The sequence below is a fragment of the Barbus barbus genome (genome assembly GCF_936440315.1).
Source record: "Barbus barbus genome assembly, chromosome: 14".
NCBI lineage: Eukaryota > Metazoa > Chordata > Actinopteri > Cypriniformes > Cyprinidae > Barbus > Barbus barbus.
In genome coordinates, this window is record NC_136742.1 from 14,309,336 (window position 1) to 14,328,994 (window position 19,659).

A 19,659-nucleotide genomic window follows, 5' to 3' on the forward strand; every position below is an offset into this window, starting at 1 on the left:
ACAAAGGATCTCTAAGACCCTAAACAGTGATTTATTTTACAATTATCTTCTCAGACTGAATACATGTTTAGAATCCAAGATGTGAGAATCGTTATTTTCCATCCAAGAATACAGGCTTATTCATGTGCGTGTCACATTGTTGAGCAGACCAGGAACTCTCATTTTGTTCCCTTGTATACTGACATAATTCCCCTTGGCACTGGGTCACATTACATGCTGACACAGGGTGCATTTTTTCAGATAATGTTACTCCGACTGCCACACTGCATTAAGCATTTTACTTTGGAAAACAAGAACCCCAGACTGATTTACCCTAGGCAGGTTTTGAGGCATGCAATTCAAGCTGAATAAAGACTGTAGGATGTGTGACAGTGTATTGAAAGATGGGAAGCAGGATGTATACCTCAAACCATATCTGTCAGTGTTTGTGTTGAGGGTTATTTCTGTTATATGAGCTTAAATAGTCTGTGTGCGTGTGTTAATGCATGTTTGAGGGCATGCGAGTCAGAGTGGGCTGGGTTATCAGAGCAGAGAGACAGAAGGCAGTTTGCGGTGGACAGGGGAGAATTACACATTCTTCATCTCAACTTTGCCTGTCGCATTCATCTGCACATTGCTGCGTCTCACTGGCACACACTCTCTCTTCTTTCTTTCTTTGCTTTTCCTCTGATTCAGCTTGATTGTCATTCTTCTTGTTCAAACACGTAGTTTCTCTTACTATATCTTCTACCAGAATAGTTATTTCTTTAGGTTGCTTTTTGTATCCTTTCATTCTATATCTGACAGTCTGGCTTCATTTACATATTTTATTTGCACAACCTAATGCAATTTGGTGGTACCAGATGGAGTCAAAGCATCATGGACCTCGACCTCTAAGACCCACAAGGTAAAAATGTCATCTTTTGTGTGTGTGTTTTTATCATATTCTTCACCTCTGTTACCAAACTTTACTTTTTGGTGAATCATTTTCTTTAAATTCTGCTCCATCCATCACCTTTCTGTCTGTCTCATTCTGTTTCTATTTTCAATTTGCCTGGCTTTTTGTCCTCTTCTGTACCTCTCCTATGTCTTTCTCAAAGCACAATTTCTATCTATCTCTGTCCATTTTAACTTTTCTAGTTTAATTTATGTCTAATGTTTTGAAATATTTTAACTGGTTAAATCTGGCAATTGGTCGGTCTAAGCTGATTAACTGGGACAAGATGGTGATTAGCTGGTCATTATTTAGGCTGACCATCTTGGACCACCAACAAACCATCTACAGTTGGTCAAACCAACATGGTTTTGGAACAAGATGACTGGTCAGTCAGCTAACCTTATTTTTTTCTAGCCTTACCAGCTTGAAACCAGCTACCATTTTCCAAAACACAACCAGCAGCTTAGTTAGTTTTTTATTTATTTATTTATTTTCAGCATGGCTTGATTTGAAATTTTCCTGCAATGTCAAGTGCTTTGTAATACTATGCTAAATTGATGTGAAGTGCATTTTATGCCTGATCGTCAAATAGGTTAGCTTGTTTTTAGCATGGCTTTTCAAACAGAAGTGATCTCTGAGGCTTTCTCAACATGACTCAGTTGTTTATCACTGCTTATTTACATAATTATCCATCATAATCAAAGTTATATGAGTTGGTTGACAAATAAAAATAAAATAAAACTGTCCTGCGGATGCTAGCATTAGCTTGAATAGGGGGGAAGTGTACGTTGCTGAATTGACTTATCTGCCAGTTCAGGATGGACTAGTACACAGCTTGATGTAATACAGTGTGAAAGACTGTCTACTGAAGACCAAGCTCTTTATGAACAGTCATAGTTCATTTACAGAGGATGATGATAGTAAAGAAGAAAGTCACTTTGGTATACAGCGTTTTATCCACTTGTTACACCAACACTCTTATTGCCCCTACACTGCAGTCCAGCCATGCCTTTCGTAGGTTGGCCGCACACAAATGGATGTGGAGGTCCAGGTCGGATGTTGCTACGTGAGATGCTTTGGCAGCTGGAGCAAAGAGTACTTCAGGTTCAAGAGGAGGAGTTCCAGTATTGCATCTCCCGTGGCATTCTGGGATACCGTCACCCCCCAGCATACCCAAGCCTGCTTGCCCTTATACCTGCCTCTGAACACCGCCAGCTTGAGCTCCTCTGTGGCCGCATCCCACCCTCACACACTGCCACTGTACTTTCCAGGTAAAACAATCTCTCTATTTTGCCTCGCTTGATTCAATTTCTAGGTATACTTCAAATGTTCTTAAAAAGCTCTAAAATGGTCTTTAAATTTTCTAAAAAAGAAAAATCACATATAGCTACAATATAAAAATGAATATCCTTTAATGACTGCCATCACTATTTTAAAAACAAAAATGTATCATTCTATTCAGTTTAAAAACATAAGGGGGAGTTAAATAATGACAGAATTTTAATTTTTAAATGATGATAGAACATTCATTTTGAGATGAACTAGCCCTTTAAGTACAGGTACATCTCAAAAAATTGGAATATTGTGAAAAAGGTCAATATTTTTTGTCACTCATTTCAGAAAGTGAAACCCATATATTATATAGATTCATTACACACAGAGTGAAACATTCCAAGCCTTTATTTCTTGAAATTTTGATGATTATGGCTTACAGATAATGAAAACCCAAAATTCAGTGTCTCAGAAAATTAAAATATTACATAAGATCAATAAAAAAAGTATATTTTAAACAGAAATGTCAGGCTTCTGAAAAGTATGTTCATTTCTATGCACTCAATACTTGGTTGGGCCTCCTTTTGCATGAATTACTGCATCAATGCGGCGTGGCATGGAGGCAATCAGCCTGTGGCACTGCTCAGGTGTAATGGAAGCCCAGGTTGCTTTGATAGCGCCCTTCAGGTCATCTGCATTGTTGGGTCTGGTGTCTCTCATCTTCCTCTTGACAATACCCCATAGATTCTCTATGGGGTTCAGGTCAGGCGAGTTTGCTGGCCAATCAAGCACAGTAACACCATGGTCATTGAACCAGCTTTTGGTACCTTTGGCAGTGTGGGCAGGTGCCAAGTCCTGCTGGAAAATTAAATCAGCATCTCCATAAAGCTTGTCAGCAGAAGGAAGCATGAAGTGCTCTAAAATTTCCTGGTAGATGGCTGCGTTGACTGTGGACTTCAGAAAACACAGTGGACCAACACCAGCAGATGACATGGCAGCCCAAATCATCACTGACTGTGGAAACTTCACACTGGACTTCAAGCAACATTTTCTGTGCTTCTCCACTCTTCCTCCAGACTCTGGGACCTTGATTTCCAAATGAAATGCAAAATTTACTTTCATCTGAAAAGAGGACTTTGGACCACTGAGCAACAGTCCAGTTCTTTTTCTCCACAGCTCAGGTAAGACGCTTCTGACGTTGTCTCTGGTTCAGAAGTGGCTTGGTAGCCCTTTTCCTGAAGACGTCTGAGCGTGGTGACTATTGATGCACTGACTCCAGCTTCAGTCCACTCCTTGTGAAGCTCTCCTAAGTGTTTGAATCAGCTTTGCTTGACAGTATTCCACCGGGCTAGGACACTGGCAAAGGATATAAGTATTGCTTTTTATTTTATTAATTTTTTTACTTTATATGTTTACTATTGAAATGTTGTTGTTGTATGCATTTGTGAATTTTATTTAATTTATGTATTTTCTTAAATGGGTGTGTATAGAATATTGACAGAGTGTTAACTTTTAGTTTTAGTTACTTTTTCTTATTTGTAAGTCGCTTTGGATAAAAGAATCTGCTAAATGACTAAAAGTAAAAAAGTTTAAAAAGTAAAGTATTCTCAAGCTTGCGGTCATCCCTGTTACTTGTGCACCTTTTCCTACCCAAATTCTTCCTTCCAGTCAACTTTGCATTTAATATGCTTTGATACAGCACTCTGTAAACAGCCACCCCTTTCAGTAATGACCCTCTGTGACTTACCCTCTTTGTGGAGGGTGTCAATGATCGTCTTCTGGACCATTGCCAAGTCAGCAGTCTTCCCCATTATTGTGGTTTCAAAGAACAAGAGATACCCGGAATTTATACTGTAGCGATGGTCATTAATTGAAACTCAAATGTAAATATTCTAATATTTTGAGATACTGATTTTTGACTTTCATGAGCTGTAAGCTCTAATCATCAAAATTAAAACAAAAAAACGTATGATATGTTTTACTTTACATCTAATGAATCGAAAATATATGAAAGTTTCACTTTTTGAAATGTTACAAGAAAAACTGAACTTTTTCACGATATACTAATTTTTTGAGATGTACCTGTACATTACAATATGACAAAAAAATGTGGGGATTTTTCTTGTTCATGATGCATGATTATGCCAATAGGTGGTGACAAGTGACTTTAACGTTATGATTGAGTATTTTGATTCATTTTACTCAAAAGGATTTGATTTATTCAGAAACGAAATGGGTTACCAAAATCCTTATTTTTAGTTAGTTATTGAATTTTTTTTAATTGAATTTACTCAACCAATTCGTTCAAGCACCTTAATTTATTCAGGGAAGAAAAATCAATAGTGTGTTGTTCAGAGATTATTGCAAAAATAGACAAAACAGTTTAAAATTAAAGTTACTCAATATTAACTACTTGTTTATTAAACTACTGTATAACATTATGGCGCGCTGCATGCAATATGTGTAAAACTAGCCAGAAAACTAAGAATGCCATGTTTTACTAATTCATTCTCTGATTTTAGGTAAATCGTGGCCACACTGCTCTAATTAGTTCCCTTGTTTTAATTTAGTGAAATTTTGGCCATGCCTTAATTAAAACAAGAGAACAAATTAATAAAATAAGGGAACAAATTCTTAATCTGTGGCCACAGTATCTTGTTTTTTTGTGTGTTTTTTTATGTTATGCAGGGCTCAAAAGCAGTACTTACTCGCAATTATGCTGTTGATCTACATATCAGCACAACTGTGATTACTGTGCTCCTGTGATATTACTTTATTATTTTACTAATTTGTTATTGTGCTCCATCAAGGCTCCATGATCTTTTGGCCCACAATGACATCCCTCCCTGGGAACTGGTGGGTGTCTTCAAGCAAGTTCTTAGAGACTTCCTGAGGAGACAGGAAGACGGCATGCAGAGACGTCCAGCGCCTTCAGCTCCATCAACAATTCTTTCTGCTCCTAGTCCACCTACAGAGAGTAATGACGGAAATCACATTGTTGGAAATGCATCTAGTTCTTTATCAGAGGAGTCAGGGAAGCACAGGGAGGAAATTCCTACTATTTCTAGTTATGTGGATAAACATTTACGTGCTGCCTGCCCCTACTCCATCCACAGAGATTGGAGTCTGCCCTTTTGCCATCCTTTTGCTTATGAGGCCTACAGCACCACATTGTGAGACACTCAACTGTAGACTTTCAACATGTTCTCATTATGTTTTAGCAAATTGGTGGCTAATTTGTATGAATTTGCAGTCTCATTTCTCATTTATATGCTTTTGTATGATCTGCTAGCATTTGGCTGATTATTAGGTTTAGGGGTGGACCTTAACTTAAAGCCTTTTAAATTGACTAAAAATCATACATTTTCATACAAATCACATCCTACAAATTCATATGAAATCGCCACCTCTTAAATAATTGTTTCCTCACGAGAAAAGTCCATGCAACCATTTTCTATGTCTTCCCTGTCTGCAAATTCCCTAGGTCTCAGATCTACACACAGATCTACACTTGCAATGAAAAATCAAATCCTGTGCTCAAGTTTAAGTAAATTAGACGGATTAAAAGTGATTAACATCAATGTATGTGATGTTAAAATTTGGAAGATGAGCCATAATCTTTTCATAATCAATCAAAAATATATTTTTTTTTATATGACATGAAGTAGTTACTTTTTCAAAAAAAAAAAAAAAAACATTCAAAATCATAATAATTATTTAAAATTAATAGTTTATAATTATATAAATATATTATTATTATTATTATTATTTAAATTGTGTCTATTTATAGTTAGACTACTTTTTGTGGTTTTATATAGCTTTTTTGCCATTTTTGGAGCTTGGTCATTATGAATTGTTGACAAGAGCATATTCATTCTTCCAAAAAAAAAACTTGTGTTCTATGGACAAAATAAAAGCATCAGAAAGCACATAGGTATGGCATGAGGGTGAGTAAATAATTACAGAATTTTAATTCTGATCATTTATTGTTCTTAGAATTATAGCTTTAATATTGTAACTGTCTTTGTATCGGTGTGCATTTGTTTCTAATTACAATAACACCTTTTCTTTTTTCTGTAGCTTTCCAGGGTCTACGGCTAATGATCAAACTGAAAGTAGCACACACACATAAGCACATACACCCAGAGCAGTCAACCCAGATATCCAACCTAATCTGTCATTTTTTTCAGTTATATTTCTGGATTACAGAGCAGAGATTAGCCTGAGGGGAGAGGATTGCACAACTGGCTTTGTGCATCAGTGGTCCTGCTTGCTGCATGTACCCATGAACTACCTACAGTTGCACTCTCACCTCTCCCATGCTTTTTAGATCACCGTTGCAATCTTTTCTTGTCTTTTATCATATAATGACAGAACTGTGTTTGTCATGTAGCATGTACTGAAGGTGGCAGACAAAGTACAGGTTTGGTGGTTGTTCAGTGAGGGCTGTTCATAAAGCCATCTCACAGTAGTGTTAAACAGGGTAAAAGCAAACATGTGACAATTACTCTTGACTGATGATTAAGTGTTGGGTCAGACAAAGGGAAGTTTTGAGTGTTTATTACCACAAAAACCTGCACATGCAAAATCAAATATAGTATTTTGTATAAATATTGTCTTATATTTTCTGCATATACTTTTGTTGTTGCCTTTTCTACAGAAAAGAAAGAAAAGATACTGATACTTTTGTGTAACATGATTCATTTTATTTATTTGCTTCTGTGGACCCTGCTTTTTTCTTATCCTCATGTCTATTGTCAGTGAAATGTTTGCACAATTAAATTTGAACTAAACTTAATTTGTATTTTTATAGTTATTATTTCTCACACCAGTGTTAAAGTCAACTTTTATAAGATATTTTTTTTTTGTTTTTCAGACCAGATTGCTTCAAGCATCACATTGTTTTTTGATAACAAATACATAATACAGTAGGCTAATACAAAGTTATCTTCTATCTATCTATCTATCTATCTATCTATCTATCTATCTATCTATCTATCTGTCTGTCTGTCTGTCTGTCTGTCTGTCTGTCTGTCTGTCTGTCTGTCTGTCTGTCTGTCTATCTATCTATCTATATATCTAGAGCTTGTTTGGTGCTAACAGTTTTATAATTTAATTTGATAAAATTTTCATCCAATTGAAAATCCAACATTAAAGCTGTCAAAAGAAGACACAATAAGGACAACGAAAAATCTAAGCGTTACAAAAATACTTTTTTTTCACACCCGTATGGGATCAGATTCCCGCCTAAAGTATTGCGGTCACGGATAAAAAAATAATAAGCGTAAATCAAAAATTTAAAAATAGGTGTAAAATAATACCGCACAAAATCGAAAAACAAATGCAAAGTTTTTCAGAATAGCAAACAACGCGGTCACGTATCGAAAAATAATAAGCGTGAATCAAAAATGTAAACACATGAAAAAATATATTGCACAAAACTGAAACATGAATTCAAAGTTTTCCAAATCGCAAACAAAATCAGGTCTCCCGCTCATATTTTTATTTTTTGTGTGCTTCCGGTCTTTTCCCCTTCGCTCTTATTTCCATGTTCTGCGCTTGCGTTTCCAAATGTTGCGGTTAGAGTTTCATGTAAATCAGGGCGGGCTTCAGCGTCACCATTGGTCCACCATTGGTTGATTGACACCTGCTCCTCTAGCCAATCAGCCGAAGGGGAGTTGACGTCACTCCAATGCGACTCGTGGCTGCTTTGGCAGGTGTGTGTGAAGATGGATAACCAGCGTCAGCAGGCAAATGCTGGACAATCTCAGGTAATTAGCCATAAATATTTTGTTAGTGAGTGACAGATATATTCCCTTTGTGTGCTATGATATTTTCTGCAAGCTCTATGTAGTCCGAGTAGGCCGATATCTAGCCCGTTAACACGTATCTTGTTAACGTTAGTTTGGTTTAGTAAGCAATCTTTTATATTTTAGGCAGTATTTAAGTTTTTGGCTGTATATCTAAAAATGCATGATTTTTCTAGCTGTAACGGTGTAGCCTCGAGATCAGAGCTTGACCATCTGTTCCATGAAGATTATTATGGTTTTATGCATTGATGCTAACTCACTGGGACGGCTAACGTTGTTACCTTATGCAGGGACTTTTCCAGGATAGTGCAAAGAAATCAGTATCAAATGATCTATCGTCATCAAATCAATAAAGCAATTCCAATAGCTTTGAGATGTCTGGCTGGTAACTGTTTATATTAGATTATATTAGAAATAGAGGTCAGAACAAAACCAGAATAAGTATGCCAACTAAACACTTGAAATGTAGGCCTATATACAGTGCATTCATAAAGTAGTTGGACCCATTTTGCCCACATTTATGTTACAATCTTGAGTTGAAATTGTTCACATACATATTTAACCTCAGCAATATATGCTCACTGCCCTATTGTGATGAATTTATAATAGTTTTGAATAGTTTTTTAGCAAATGTAAAACCCTAAATAATATCACCTTAACATTAGTATTCAGACCTTTCAGTGTTACATATAGACAGCTGTCTGTCTTTCCTTGACCAGTTTATTCAATAATTTACCACTGGTAGACCACCGATCAGAACACCTGAAAGATATACAAGTTAAAATGACATAGTAAAGGGCTTTAATACTTAAATCAATGTGTTTTTATTTCATTTTAATAAATGTGCCAAAATGTGTGTTGTCATCGTGGTTCAAGTGTACTTTGTATGTTTTTTTTTTATTCCACAATGACAACATTATAAAGAGCGAAGCGTTCTGAATACTTTCTGAATGCACAATATAAAGGTTTTCTCATTATATTCGCATTAACTCTTAATGTTAACTTTGTGTTTAGCAGACCGAGTACCCGGATGTACTTAGTGCAGCACAGAGCCTCATCTCTGTGCTAACACAGACTCTTAATCAGAGTCCTGTAACGCCACGTCCACAAGTTCAAATGCAGGTTCAGGGGCAGCAGACAGCAGTACAAGAAAGACAGACAAATACCACCATTGATCAGGACATGGCCAGGTGCATGTTGCTGGCCATACAAAGCATGGATACCCGATCTAATAGTTCAAAGCTTTAATTTGCAGGCACTCTGTCATTTACATAGTCAAACCCCTACACTATTGAAGTTGACATTTTTAAGTTAAACAAACTTAAACATACATTTTTTATTACTATATACATACAAACAAACATTAATTTTGTAGAAAAAAAAATCTATTTTAAATTTTTTTCTTTTCCTTGTAGGGCCTTTCCTAGCATGTTCCGAAGACATGCAATCTGTGGAAAAAAAAGAATAAATGTAGCATCCAGAACACATACCAAGACTGCAAAAGCATTTAAACCTTATGATTTGAATGTATATCTTTTGGATACAAATTCTGAGACTACCCCTTCACCTGCACACGAACTCAAGCTTGTTCAAGCAGGGCTTGGCAAAAGGACTATCTCAATTGCAACAGACATGACGCATTCAGAGGTATGGTAGTGTGTTTGTTTTTTGTACAACTGGAAAAAGTACATTTATAGTAGAATAATAAGTACAGGTAATAGAAACAAATAGCATTTTCCAATAGTTTTCCAGCATACTGTGTGAAGCATTCCCGAAAATGGAGGGTTTGAGTGGAGGATGGATGCTTTACAAGGCTACTGGTGACTTTATATTTTCTTTATTACCACTTGAGTCAGTAAGTTTTGGGTTATAAAAACATATGTTAAATGTTGTCTTTGTTTATAGGGGGTTGCGGTGTAAGATGGCTAAACGTTATTCCTCCAGACTCTGAAGGTTACACTGGATCCCAAATCAAATCTGCCTCTGCATCTGGAAAGACAATGCTTTATGTAGTTCCTCTACAAGAGGAACTGGACCTTAATCCTCTCCCTAATGATGCCAGAGAATTCAAAAAAATGCCAAAGGCTACTTGCCAAATGTGCCACAAAAGCATGCCCCTGCAGGTTGTGGCTCTCCACATTCAGGTTTGCAAGTCAAATGATACAACATCTTCAAATGAAGAGGTAATGGATTAATGCTGTCTAATTTGCTGATTTCATGATTTGTTTTGGTGCATGTGTTTTGAATAAATGTTTAATTTTTAATTTAACATTCCATGTTGATTTTATAATAGATCTATTACTGTGTACAGACCTTCAAAGGATAACAAATGATTTTAGTGTATGTTTATGTCAGTAGATTGCTAATCACATATTTATGAAGAAGTACTTTGTATGATACAGTTTTAATTTTTGTTTTTGGAGCAGACAGAAGTTCAGTTCGTCTCAGAAAGCAATTTGGATGAGATGAAACCAGAAAATTTTCCATCTGCGGTAATGTGGCATTAAAATTCTCCAGCCTTAATCAAAATTTTCTCTAATCCATGGTCCTATTACATCATTTAACATTTTCTTGTTTGTAGTCCGTTTTACCATGCCCAATATGTCAGCTGAAGTTTCCTGTGGACAGTCTTGAACTACATGCCAGTCTGTGTGGAGAACAAAATCTATGTGAGTAACACAAACTTTAGGAAACCTAGTTCTTGGAAACAAATATGTTATAAATCAACTCCAATTGCTTTAATGCCACATGTGGCACTGTAAAAAAAACTATTCTCTCCACATTACAGTGGAGTCTCCAGATCACAGCTCTTTTATGCACGATGATTCTTGTATTGCTGACGATACAATAGGCAATTCAATCTCTCGACAAGTATTATGGTAAAATTTTAATTTAGTACAGAGTCTAAAAAGTTTAATTAAGTGTTACAGTTTATATGGTGTTCACCATCTCATTATCTCCTGCCACAGTCTAGAAGATCTTCTGGAGCTGCTTGCTGGCAGGGTAAATTCAGAAAATCAGTTCCGCATTTGTGTTTCACGGGACAATCTCCTAGAGAGGGGGCTCAAGCAGTGGCAAAGACAGAAAAAAGGAAATCCAGCCAACCAGCTAAAGATCGTTTTTATTGGCGAAGCTGGAGTCGACTCAGGTGCTTTACGAAAGGAGTTTCTTACAGGCAAGTTATTAAGTATAATAAAAGTGGAAAAGCTGTAACAAAAAGAAATCAAGTTTATCCGTGTAATTCACACACTGCTTTTTTTCAATGTTATTCAAAGAAATGATCAGTGGCATTGAAAAACGCCTCTTCTTGGGTCAGAGAGCAAAGACTCCACAGTACTCCAACAGTGACCTTGACAATGGTCTCTTCAGGTTTGTGATGTTGTAGCTAAATTTTTTTTTTTTAATTATATGTGTAACAGCAATGACTGAGTGCTTTTTAAAACCTCACTTTGGAATAATAGGACTGCTGGGGAGATCTTTGCTGTGAGCCTAGCTCAAGGTGGCCCAGCCCCATGTTTTATGAGAGAGTGGTGCTACTTTTACCTCACCACTGGGGAAGTTGATGTCACCAGAATTTGCAAGGATGATGTAGATGATGTTGAATACTCCCTATTGATCGCAAAGGTAACTTCGCTCTGAGTACTGCAGTATTCAGATTCAATAGTTACCAGCATTATATTGCATTTTTGGTTTGCATATTACCAGTAATAACATAAGAGTTAATTTGTCATCCTGTTATCACTGATTCTTTTTCTTTAGATTGAAGAGGCAACTGATCTGACTGAATTCACAGATGAAATAATCAGCTGTGGATACACAGGAGCACTCAACATAGAACAAAAAGATGCCATAATTCGGTAAATCTGGAAAATACTTTTAAGCAGACTGTGTCATGAAAGACAGAATTTGGAAGACTGTTCAATGTTACATTCAGTCAAATTAAATTTAACTTGTTAACCTTAATTGCCTAACTTGCAACTTGAAACAAACTTATGCTGTATTCCTAGATTTACAGTTTTTATTATTATTATTAAATTTGTTACTTTTGTTTTTCTCCACAAGAGCAATTGTTCTCCATGCAACATTTCGAGTTACACCGATGCTTGGAGACTTGCGCAAAGGCCTCCAGCTGTATGGATTGCTGGACATACTTAAGGAGCATCCAAGTCTTTGCAAGAGTCTGTTTGTTCCTGGGGAGGATTGTACAGTAAGTTAAATGTTTGTTTTTTGAACCAAACACCAATTTGTTGTTCTACTGACAATTTGTTATTTTTCCAGCCAGATGCAGACTATATTCTCAGCAATGTTGCTCCTGAAATGAGTGAGAGAGGAACTTCAAGGGCTTCGGTAGAGAGCAAAATTATAAACTACTTTCAGGACTTCCTTCAAGAAATTGAATGTGGAGGTGGGCTTTGTGTTGTATTGTACTTTATTATTAATCTTAATGGGATGGTTTATCCAAAATTAAATTAAGAATTTTCTCAGGCTGTCCAAGATATGACTTTCTTCATTAAAAATGGGATACTGAACTGGGATAGAGAAAATGAGATTTGTCCAGTCTTTTCAGTGTAACATAGCAAAGTATTCCTATAAAGCCAGAGTCTCTCAGTCCTTTGTTGCGGTAACACTCGTTTTGTTTTTCTTTACACCAAACTATAGAGAGTGCTGAAGATGCAGCAGAAGTGGAAAGTGAGCCATCCTACCTCACTGTCCCTAGAGTCATGCAATGGATTACAGGCCAGGGGCATAAGCCACTACTGCTTTCGGAACAGAAGGCTTTTCAGATAGTTTTCAAATTTGATCATGACTGTAAAGTCCGAATGCCACAGCACACCACATGCTACCCAATAGTGAGCGCTTGCACTAATACAATTACCTTTCCAGTAGCACACATGACAACATACGAAGACTTTAAATGCATCATTGTACAAGCCATAAAATCAGGGGGAGCATTTAGCAGGGTTTAAATAGCATTTAGTGCTGGATTTGAGTTAATCTCTTAAACCATAGCTTTTAGTGTTATAGTTTAACATTTCTTATCTCAACCTGTTGGGAGGTTTGCTGCTGCAGTATTTTTATATCTACCCTAAGATATTCTATTCTGAAATGTTTTAAAAGTGAGCCTCTGTTAAAGTGCAGTTTCTGTAGTTTATATCTGATTTAAAATAACTTGCATTTGCAGTTCACATTGCTCAAATCAAACTGCTTTGTTGTAGAGCTCTCCTTAACTGATTTTGCATTTCGTTTATAAGTTGCATGTTTTCCAAGAGAACCTTGGTGTAGACGTTTGCCACTATAGTAGAAGTTGGCCACTATAGTAGGTATTTGACAATGTTAATTACAATAATAAAAAAAACTTTTAAAAGTCATTGCTTTTGTTTTATTTTCATGCCAAATGTGTCTAGTCACATTTACCACAGTTATATATATATATATAAATAAAAATTAAGCTAACAAAAATAATTCAGTTCTTTGTTTAATCTCTGTGTGGTAAGCACTGATCAACTTCACAATAGTTAAATGACACCATAAACTTCACAAGATTATTTATTTTTTTTACATAACTTACATTCTGATGTTCTGAGCTCCAAAGTGTGTTATTCAAGAAGCTGCTGCACAATATTTAACACTGATAAGTAAATATCTCGGCCAAAGTCTCTGGACTGTGAGAGTGGATTAATGGTTGTCCTGAGTCGAGCCATTTCATACTCTGAGAGCAGACACTCCACCTGAGGGACCACTACTCCAATGTTCTGCTCCTCCAGTGGGTAAGGCCAACTTGCACAAAAATGTTGAGGTCCTGGATTAAAAAACAAAATGAAAATAATAATTGAACAGTAAAGACCAAACATTGTATGTTGCGCTACACCTTGGTCTGCTCTTACCTACAAATTAAGACAGTAAATTTAACACTACATAGTAAGGTTTGACAAAACCTTAACCTTGACAAAACCTTAAAAGTTAATTACATGTAATATCTTGAAGTTTGAAGCAGTTTTAAATGCTCGGTGAGGGTTTTACAACCATGCATGCAGTCAGTCAGTCACTCTGTGTATAAAGATAGATAGATAGATAGATAGATAGATAGGATGTACTCAAATGTACATACATACCATGAAGCTTTGTTGTTGGTTGCAGCCCCCAGATACATGACCTGATCAAATAATTTAGTGAAGTTATTGGCATCTTACACAATTATTCCATGATTGACACTGCCTGTGAACATATATGAAACATTACGTAAAATTATCTAAATAAATCAATTAATTCTTTGCACCTAAACCGAAAAACTCAAAACTGGAATAATTCACAAATCAAACATATCACCTGTCACTCACTAACAAAATATTTATGGCTAATTACCTGAGATTGTCCAGCATTTGCCTGCTGACGCTGGTTATCCATCTTCACACACACCTGCCAAAGCAGCCACGAGTCGCATTGGAGTGACGTCAACTCCCCTTCGGCTGATTGGCTAGAGGAGCAGGTGTCAATCAACCAATGGTGGACCAATGGTGACGCTGAAGCCCGCCCTGATTTACATGAAACTCTAACCGCAACATTTGGAAACGCAAGCGCAGAACATGGAAATAAGAGCGAAGGGGAAAAGACCGGAAGCACACAAAAAATAAAAATATGAGCGGGAGACCTGATTTTGTTTGCGATTTGGAAAACTTTGAATTCATGTTTCAGTTTTGTGCAATATATTTTTTAATGTGTTACATTTTTGATTCACGCTTATTATTTTTCGATACGTGACCGCGTTGTTTGCTATTCTGAAAAACTTTGCATTTGTTTTTCGATTTTGTGCGGTATTATTTTACACCTATTTTTAAATTTTTGATTTACGCTTATTATTTTTTTATCCGTGACCGCAATACTTTAGGCGGGAATCTGATCCCATACACCCGGACTTATATTTTGGTGCCGGTGCTTTTAATTACAAAGCGGAAATCTACAGAGATCTTCCGCTGTCTCCCCCATTGAGCTCGAGCTGAACAGTGACCTTCTCCGAGTGGTCCAGTGCACTTATATACTAGAGGTGAGTACGTTTTCTTATAATAAATGTATATGTCTTCAGTTGGCATATTTTAAACAAGCACTGACAATTTCAAGAAGATTTCCTGTCGTTTAAAACATTATTTGTTTCGGTTATTGGGCCATATACGACAAGGCCTTGCTGAGCGCCTTAAATGAATCAACATTGGTTAATGACTCGAGCTTGACACTTGAATGGCACACATGAATGTTTTTCATAATCTCTGCGATCATTTTGTTTCTGTATTAGACGGTGAAAAGAGCTGTTGTTCTTTTTGCCATTCAAGTGGTGCATTATCTTTAAACTGAACTGAGCTTGGCACGAACTCGCTTTATTCTGACCGTGAAATACTGAGTGTTTTTGCCATTTTTGTCATCTTAATGACTCTGTATATTAAAGTCTAACAGTGCAAATTATTCTCGAGCTGGTTTACGAATATATGACTAATGTCCTTGAAAGTGCTGTTTGTGTCGTGTTACTCTATGGGTCATTCTTATAACGTGGCTCTTATAACATTTACACGTTTAAACATATGCATGGTAATGTTACATGTTTTTGAAGCCTTTTAGACAAATGTTCATGCATATTTGTTTTGAACACTAGATGGCAGGTGGTGCATTCGCTGGCTGGTGGACTAAGGTGGCCCCCTACTACACCAAAGCATACCAGGAGATGTGGGTTGGTGTAGGAATCATGACTTTCATGTACTACAAACTTTCATATGGAGGTGAGAGGTCAAGTTTGTTGAAGAGCTCTTTAGTAGTGTGCATACTGTCAAAATGTCATAAACCCTTATTTATTTTATAGTTCATATTATAACAATGTACTTCGTAAACATCGTTCTTGTCATTAAATTATTAATTTGTACATTGTCTTATGTGTCTTCTAAGCATGGGCTATGTTCATAGACAGTTTTGTTACACAATAGAAACTACTAGTGTCCTGTTCAAGGTAACAGACTTGATTTTAAGAGCTTGTTAATGTTCTTATTAAATATTAACAATAATATTGCTGTTTTGCAGGAAAGAAGAAAGCAGTGCAGTCAAGTAAGTATAAGCAGGTTTTTTTTCAAAAGTGAAATGTCTAGGAGAGAGACTTTCAAACTTTGCTCCACATGGGTTTAGGTTTAAGAAAAAATGTTCAGAGGAAGTAAAAAAAAAATGTAAAAGTAAAACTAATAATATTAATAAATAATATATGTATTATAGTGAGAAGTAAAAAAATGAAGAAACTAAATATTTTCCTAGTAATATTTTACACATTTGTAATAAATTTCAAAGTATATAAATGGGGGTTATGCACAACAAACTTCTGCATGCTGTAAAACAGGTCACATCACTTGCGGTTCAGGTCTTTTGCATGTGCTTTGTTAAATATGGGGCTGTTTTACTGAAGATTGCTTCAAAACAGATACTAAAGATGATCATAACTGGTGTCCATCACATATGTAGATTGATATCTAGGAGTTTTTCTCTTCTTCTCACTAACATTCTGATATTAATATTGAATAAAATGGCAAAAATAAAAACTGTTAACTGATTACCTTAAAAGTGCACAGATATTACCATCAGTTCATAATGCTGTTAACACTTTCTCTAACAAGCAGATGCATTGAGACCTGTTTTCCAGTTTGGTCAGGTGATGTTGGGCGGTTGGGTCTTTAGACATAAAAGTATACAGCTGTGTTTTGAATTTTAGGATGGGGTTCCCTTGCACAAGAATGATCATATTTGGATTATCTGAAAGATTGAAAACCCTGGTCTAAAGGATAGTTTGAGGCTTTGTTAAAAATGCTTATTTACAGGGTTACAGGCTTTCCTGTAGCTCAAATTGTAGAGCATGGCGCTAGCAACGCCAAGGTCATGGGTTCGATTCCCAGGGAAAGCAAGAGCTGATAAAATGTAAAAACTGTAACTTGAATGCAATGTAAGTCGCTTTGGATAAAAGCATCTGCTAAATGCATAAATGTAAATTTATGGGATATATAAAAAACTTTCTGTATCTAATGTCACTTTCCTTTTCTCACAGAGCCTGCCCACTGATTGGACCACCAGAGCGTCATTCCCCATGTCCTCTCTGTAAATCTTCCCCTGAAGAACTTCCCATGGATATCTGTGTTTTGTTTTATGTAAACAATAAACCGCTTGATTTGGATCACACTATGTACAATTCACTGCTTTGTAGTCTTGCAGGAAATTCATATCAGCAAATGTGAAACCGTTTGATTATTACCTTATGGAATTAAACTATTAAAGAAGTCCTGCCAAAAGTGTTTTAATGGCTTTAGTACTTGAATAGCATGCATTTGTTTGTAGGACACAACTTGTTTCCTTTTAGCTCATGTTAAATTCCCACCCAAAATGCCTATTCACATTATTTTAAAAGATTTTCGTTTGATGTTTTATAAGAACACTGTTTTTGTTTTCGCATTTTAGACATTTTGTGTAATGTTTAGTTAATGATATGAAGTTCATGTTATTGATCAGTAGTGGGTGTTGAAGAACCGTCCAGCACATCAGCTTCAAAACAAATGTGAAGTCCTTTAACTGTTTCTCAGATACTTAAAAATACATTTTGAAATTATACAATACAATATATATTTATTACTTGAAACTACTGAGTGAAAGTGTCGAACATCTGCAATATAAGAGAGTATCCATGCTGAACACCTGCAAGTAAAGCCATTCCTAAAATAATAATTTACTTCCTAAGCTTCCTAACAATTATTGTGACTTATCGACAAACTAAGGGCGTGTTATACCTAGTTGATTTTCGTCATTTGCGGATTTTAATGACTAAACACACACAGAAACATCCATAAGTCACTAAGCGCCACATTCCTGTCATTCCAGGTCTGCGCGTGCCATCATTTTGATACAACAGCGCGAGCTGCTTGTATTCGCCTCAGCCAGTTATAGCTGTTTTTCTATACTTGTATTGCTTCTATTTTGGTGCTTTAAAAGGTATTACACCAATATCCGACTACATTTAGAGGAATACGCGAGTTCTGGTTTGGTTTTCTCCCATTCGCTTCGCGTAACGCAGTGTTTTACCTGGCTTCGGCTAGCAGGCTAACTAATTTAGCCATCTCGCGAGTTAATCGATACTCTACTGCTTTCACTCCGCAAGGATACGAGGAACACCTCATGTATCTTTTCTAAAAGATTATGGCATATATCTACACGTGACAAGTGAGTATAATGTAGTTTTATCCACCGCCGATGTATATTCTTTATTAATATTTACTGCACAACGAGATGGTTTTCTGTTTGTGCTAGCTGGCTAACAGATGTGAGAACCTTGTTAAAACAGGATGGAGGAAAACACCTTGGAATAAACGTTTTTAAATGTGACAAAACATCACAGTCTTGATTCAAAACACGCTGTATATTTAACTTAAGTCATTCATTGTGAGGAGAGAATGAGTTACAGGCTCGCAGTAGGTGTAAAGAAACATCTGCCATTTCACAGTCAGCTGTTCTTCCAGTTTAGCGAGTCTTTTAAAGCTTCCCCTTAATTCTGGTCAGCTAAAGGAGATGTTGCTTGTTACGTTAAAGCGTTTAATCAAAGTAAAGAAACACGATGCACAGCGCCGTGGCCTGTATGGCCTGTATTTGTTGGTGTTGTGGACATTCATGTGTCAGTGATAATGCAAATGAAGATGTTTTTCTGATGTACAGAGGGCTGCAATCTCCTTGTGGATGTTGTGAAAGGCACAGTGAAGCTGAAGACCAGATGTTCCTTTGACACAAGCAAAAATGATGCCTGTAAGTATTCATTTTCATTTATTTTTTTGTCAGCAGCGAGTCAAAACATCCGATGTTGTATCTGTCAGATTATTTTCATGGTTCACATAGTGAGGCATCAGTTTGATCATTAGCTTCTGTGTTTATAGTATTTTTCTGAAACAACCTACTACATTTTGGAAAGTACATACAGTATCTTGGTTCGTTACACTAGTTTGAAAGTCTTAGTTTGACTTTTGATCGTTGCTGAGAGAGGCATTGCAAGCTGGCCTTGCCAGGGGATCCACAATGGGGTTTCTTTTAATGGGCTGTGGATGGGAATATCCGCTGTGCAAAAACACTATCTGTGCCTCAAGCTGTGCTGTTTGCTGTTTCACTGATCATTTAGCTTTTTAAGTACAATACCTCTGTTTGAGATGGCAAACAATGAGTTTTCATTACAGAACAGTTTCAAAATGGAACATTATTGTGTGACAAGGCTTTAGTCAATCTCCTTTTTTTTCTCTGTGCACTAATGGCAGCTTTTAGTTTTAAGACACTGATGTGCTGTTGCTCGTTAAGAGAATGTTTTTTCTTTTCTTTTTTCAGACTAATGGCTTAATAGTTTCAGTTATGCTATTGCTAAATCATTATTGACAGTTTTGTGTCCCCTCAGTTGTCAAAGGGTCTTAGTATTGTTCATTTGTTGTTGTTTTTTTTATTTCAGTTTTGAACTATTTCATATTTGTAGGAACTAAAATAGCGAAGGATGCACATCCATTTAAATATGTGAGGATTGTTTTAGGCAACATTTTTTAATCAATAATTGTCTACCAAGACTTTTAGTATTCATAATCTGTTTTATTTCAAAACAGCTTTACAGAAAATCAGTGTGTT

The 19,659-nt window shown here is 36.3% G+C and overlaps 3 protein-coding genes across 5 annotated transcripts in view; all 3 read left to right on the forward strand.

Annotated features, from left to right (window-relative positions):
* Positions 1 to 375: 375 nt before the first annotated feature.
* LOC306880152 (protein RD3-like) lies at positions 376 to 5,866 on the forward strand. Its single transcript, XM_079433482.1, has 3 exons — positions 376 to 886; positions 1,915 to 2,187; positions 4,999 to 5,866. The coding sequence occupies exons 1-3, from the start codon at positions 843 to 845 to the stop codon at positions 5,363 to 5,365; spliced, it is 684 nt and encodes a 227-aa protein (XP_079289608.1). The 5' UTR covers positions 376 to 842; the 3' UTR covers positions 5,366 to 5,866.
* Positions 5,867 to 7,874: 2,008 nt separating this feature from the next.
* Positions 7,875 to 13,366, forward strand: LOC306879885 (uncharacterized protein). 2 transcript variants are annotated; one of them, XM_079433113.1, is made up of 15 exons: positions 7,896 to 7,959; positions 9,016 to 9,188; positions 9,414 to 9,645; positions 9,743 to 9,818; positions 9,904 to 10,181; positions 10,425 to 10,490; positions 10,580 to 10,667; positions 10,787 to 10,877; positions 10,968 to 11,173; positions 11,274 to 11,367; positions 11,460 to 11,622; positions 11,758 to 11,855; positions 12,061 to 12,205; positions 12,277 to 12,403; positions 12,658 to 13,366. In XM_079433113.1, exons 1-15 carry the CDS (start codon positions 7,918 to 7,920, stop codon positions 12,963 to 12,965), a joined length of 2,187 nt encoding a protein of 728 aa, XP_079289239.1. In that variant the 5' UTR covers positions 7,896 to 7,917; the 3' UTR covers positions 12,966 to 13,366. The 2 variants fall into 2 exon arrangements, with proteins under 2 accessions (XP_079289240.1, XP_079289239.1); XM_079433114.1 differs by lacking the exon at positions 9,016 to 9,188 and having other exon boundaries at positions 7,875 to 7,959.
* A 4,516-nt stretch (positions 13,367 to 17,882) lies between these two features.
* Positions 17,883 to 19,659, forward strand: part of LOC306880687 (apoptosis-stimulating of p53 protein 1-like) — a 69,426-nt gene continuing 67,649 nt past the window's right edge. For both annotated transcript variants that reach the window (XM_079434397.1, XM_079434398.1), the window contains exons 1-2: positions 17,883 to 18,228; positions 18,718 to 18,804. In XM_079434397.1, coding sequence (XP_079290523.1) covers positions 18,796 to 18,804 — 9 coding nt within the window. In that variant the 5' untranslated portion in view covers positions 17,883 to 18,228; positions 18,718 to 18,795. The remainder of the gene's footprint in view (positions 18,229 to 18,717; positions 18,805 to 19,659) is intronic.

Excerpts from the sequence above, each read along its gene's own strand:
- LOC306880152 (XM_079433482.1), top strand. The coding sequence starts at position 843 with ATGGAGTCAAAGCATCATGGACCTCGACCTCTAAGACCCACAAG. Across the intron at positions 887-1,914 it reads CGACCTCTAAGACCCACAAG|TCCAGCCATGCCTTTCGTAG; the intron begins GTAAAAATGTCA and ends CCTACACTGCAG. Across the intron at positions 2,188-4,998 it reads ACTGCCACTGTACTTTCCAG|GCTCCATGATCTTTTGGCCC; the intron begins GTAAAACAATCT and ends TGCTCCATCAAG.
- LOC306879885 (XM_079433113.1), top strand. The coding sequence starts at position 7,918 with ATGGATAACCAGCGTCAGCAGGCAAATGCTGGACAATCTCAG. Across the intron at positions 11,856-12,060 it reads CAAAAAGATGCCATAATTCG|AGCAATTGTTCTCCATGCAA; the intron begins GTAAATCTGGAA and ends TTTCTCCACAAG. Across the intron at positions 12,206-12,276 it reads TTCCTGGGGAGGATTGTACA|CCAGATGCAGACTATATTCT; the intron begins GTAAGTTAAATG and ends TTATTTTTCCAG.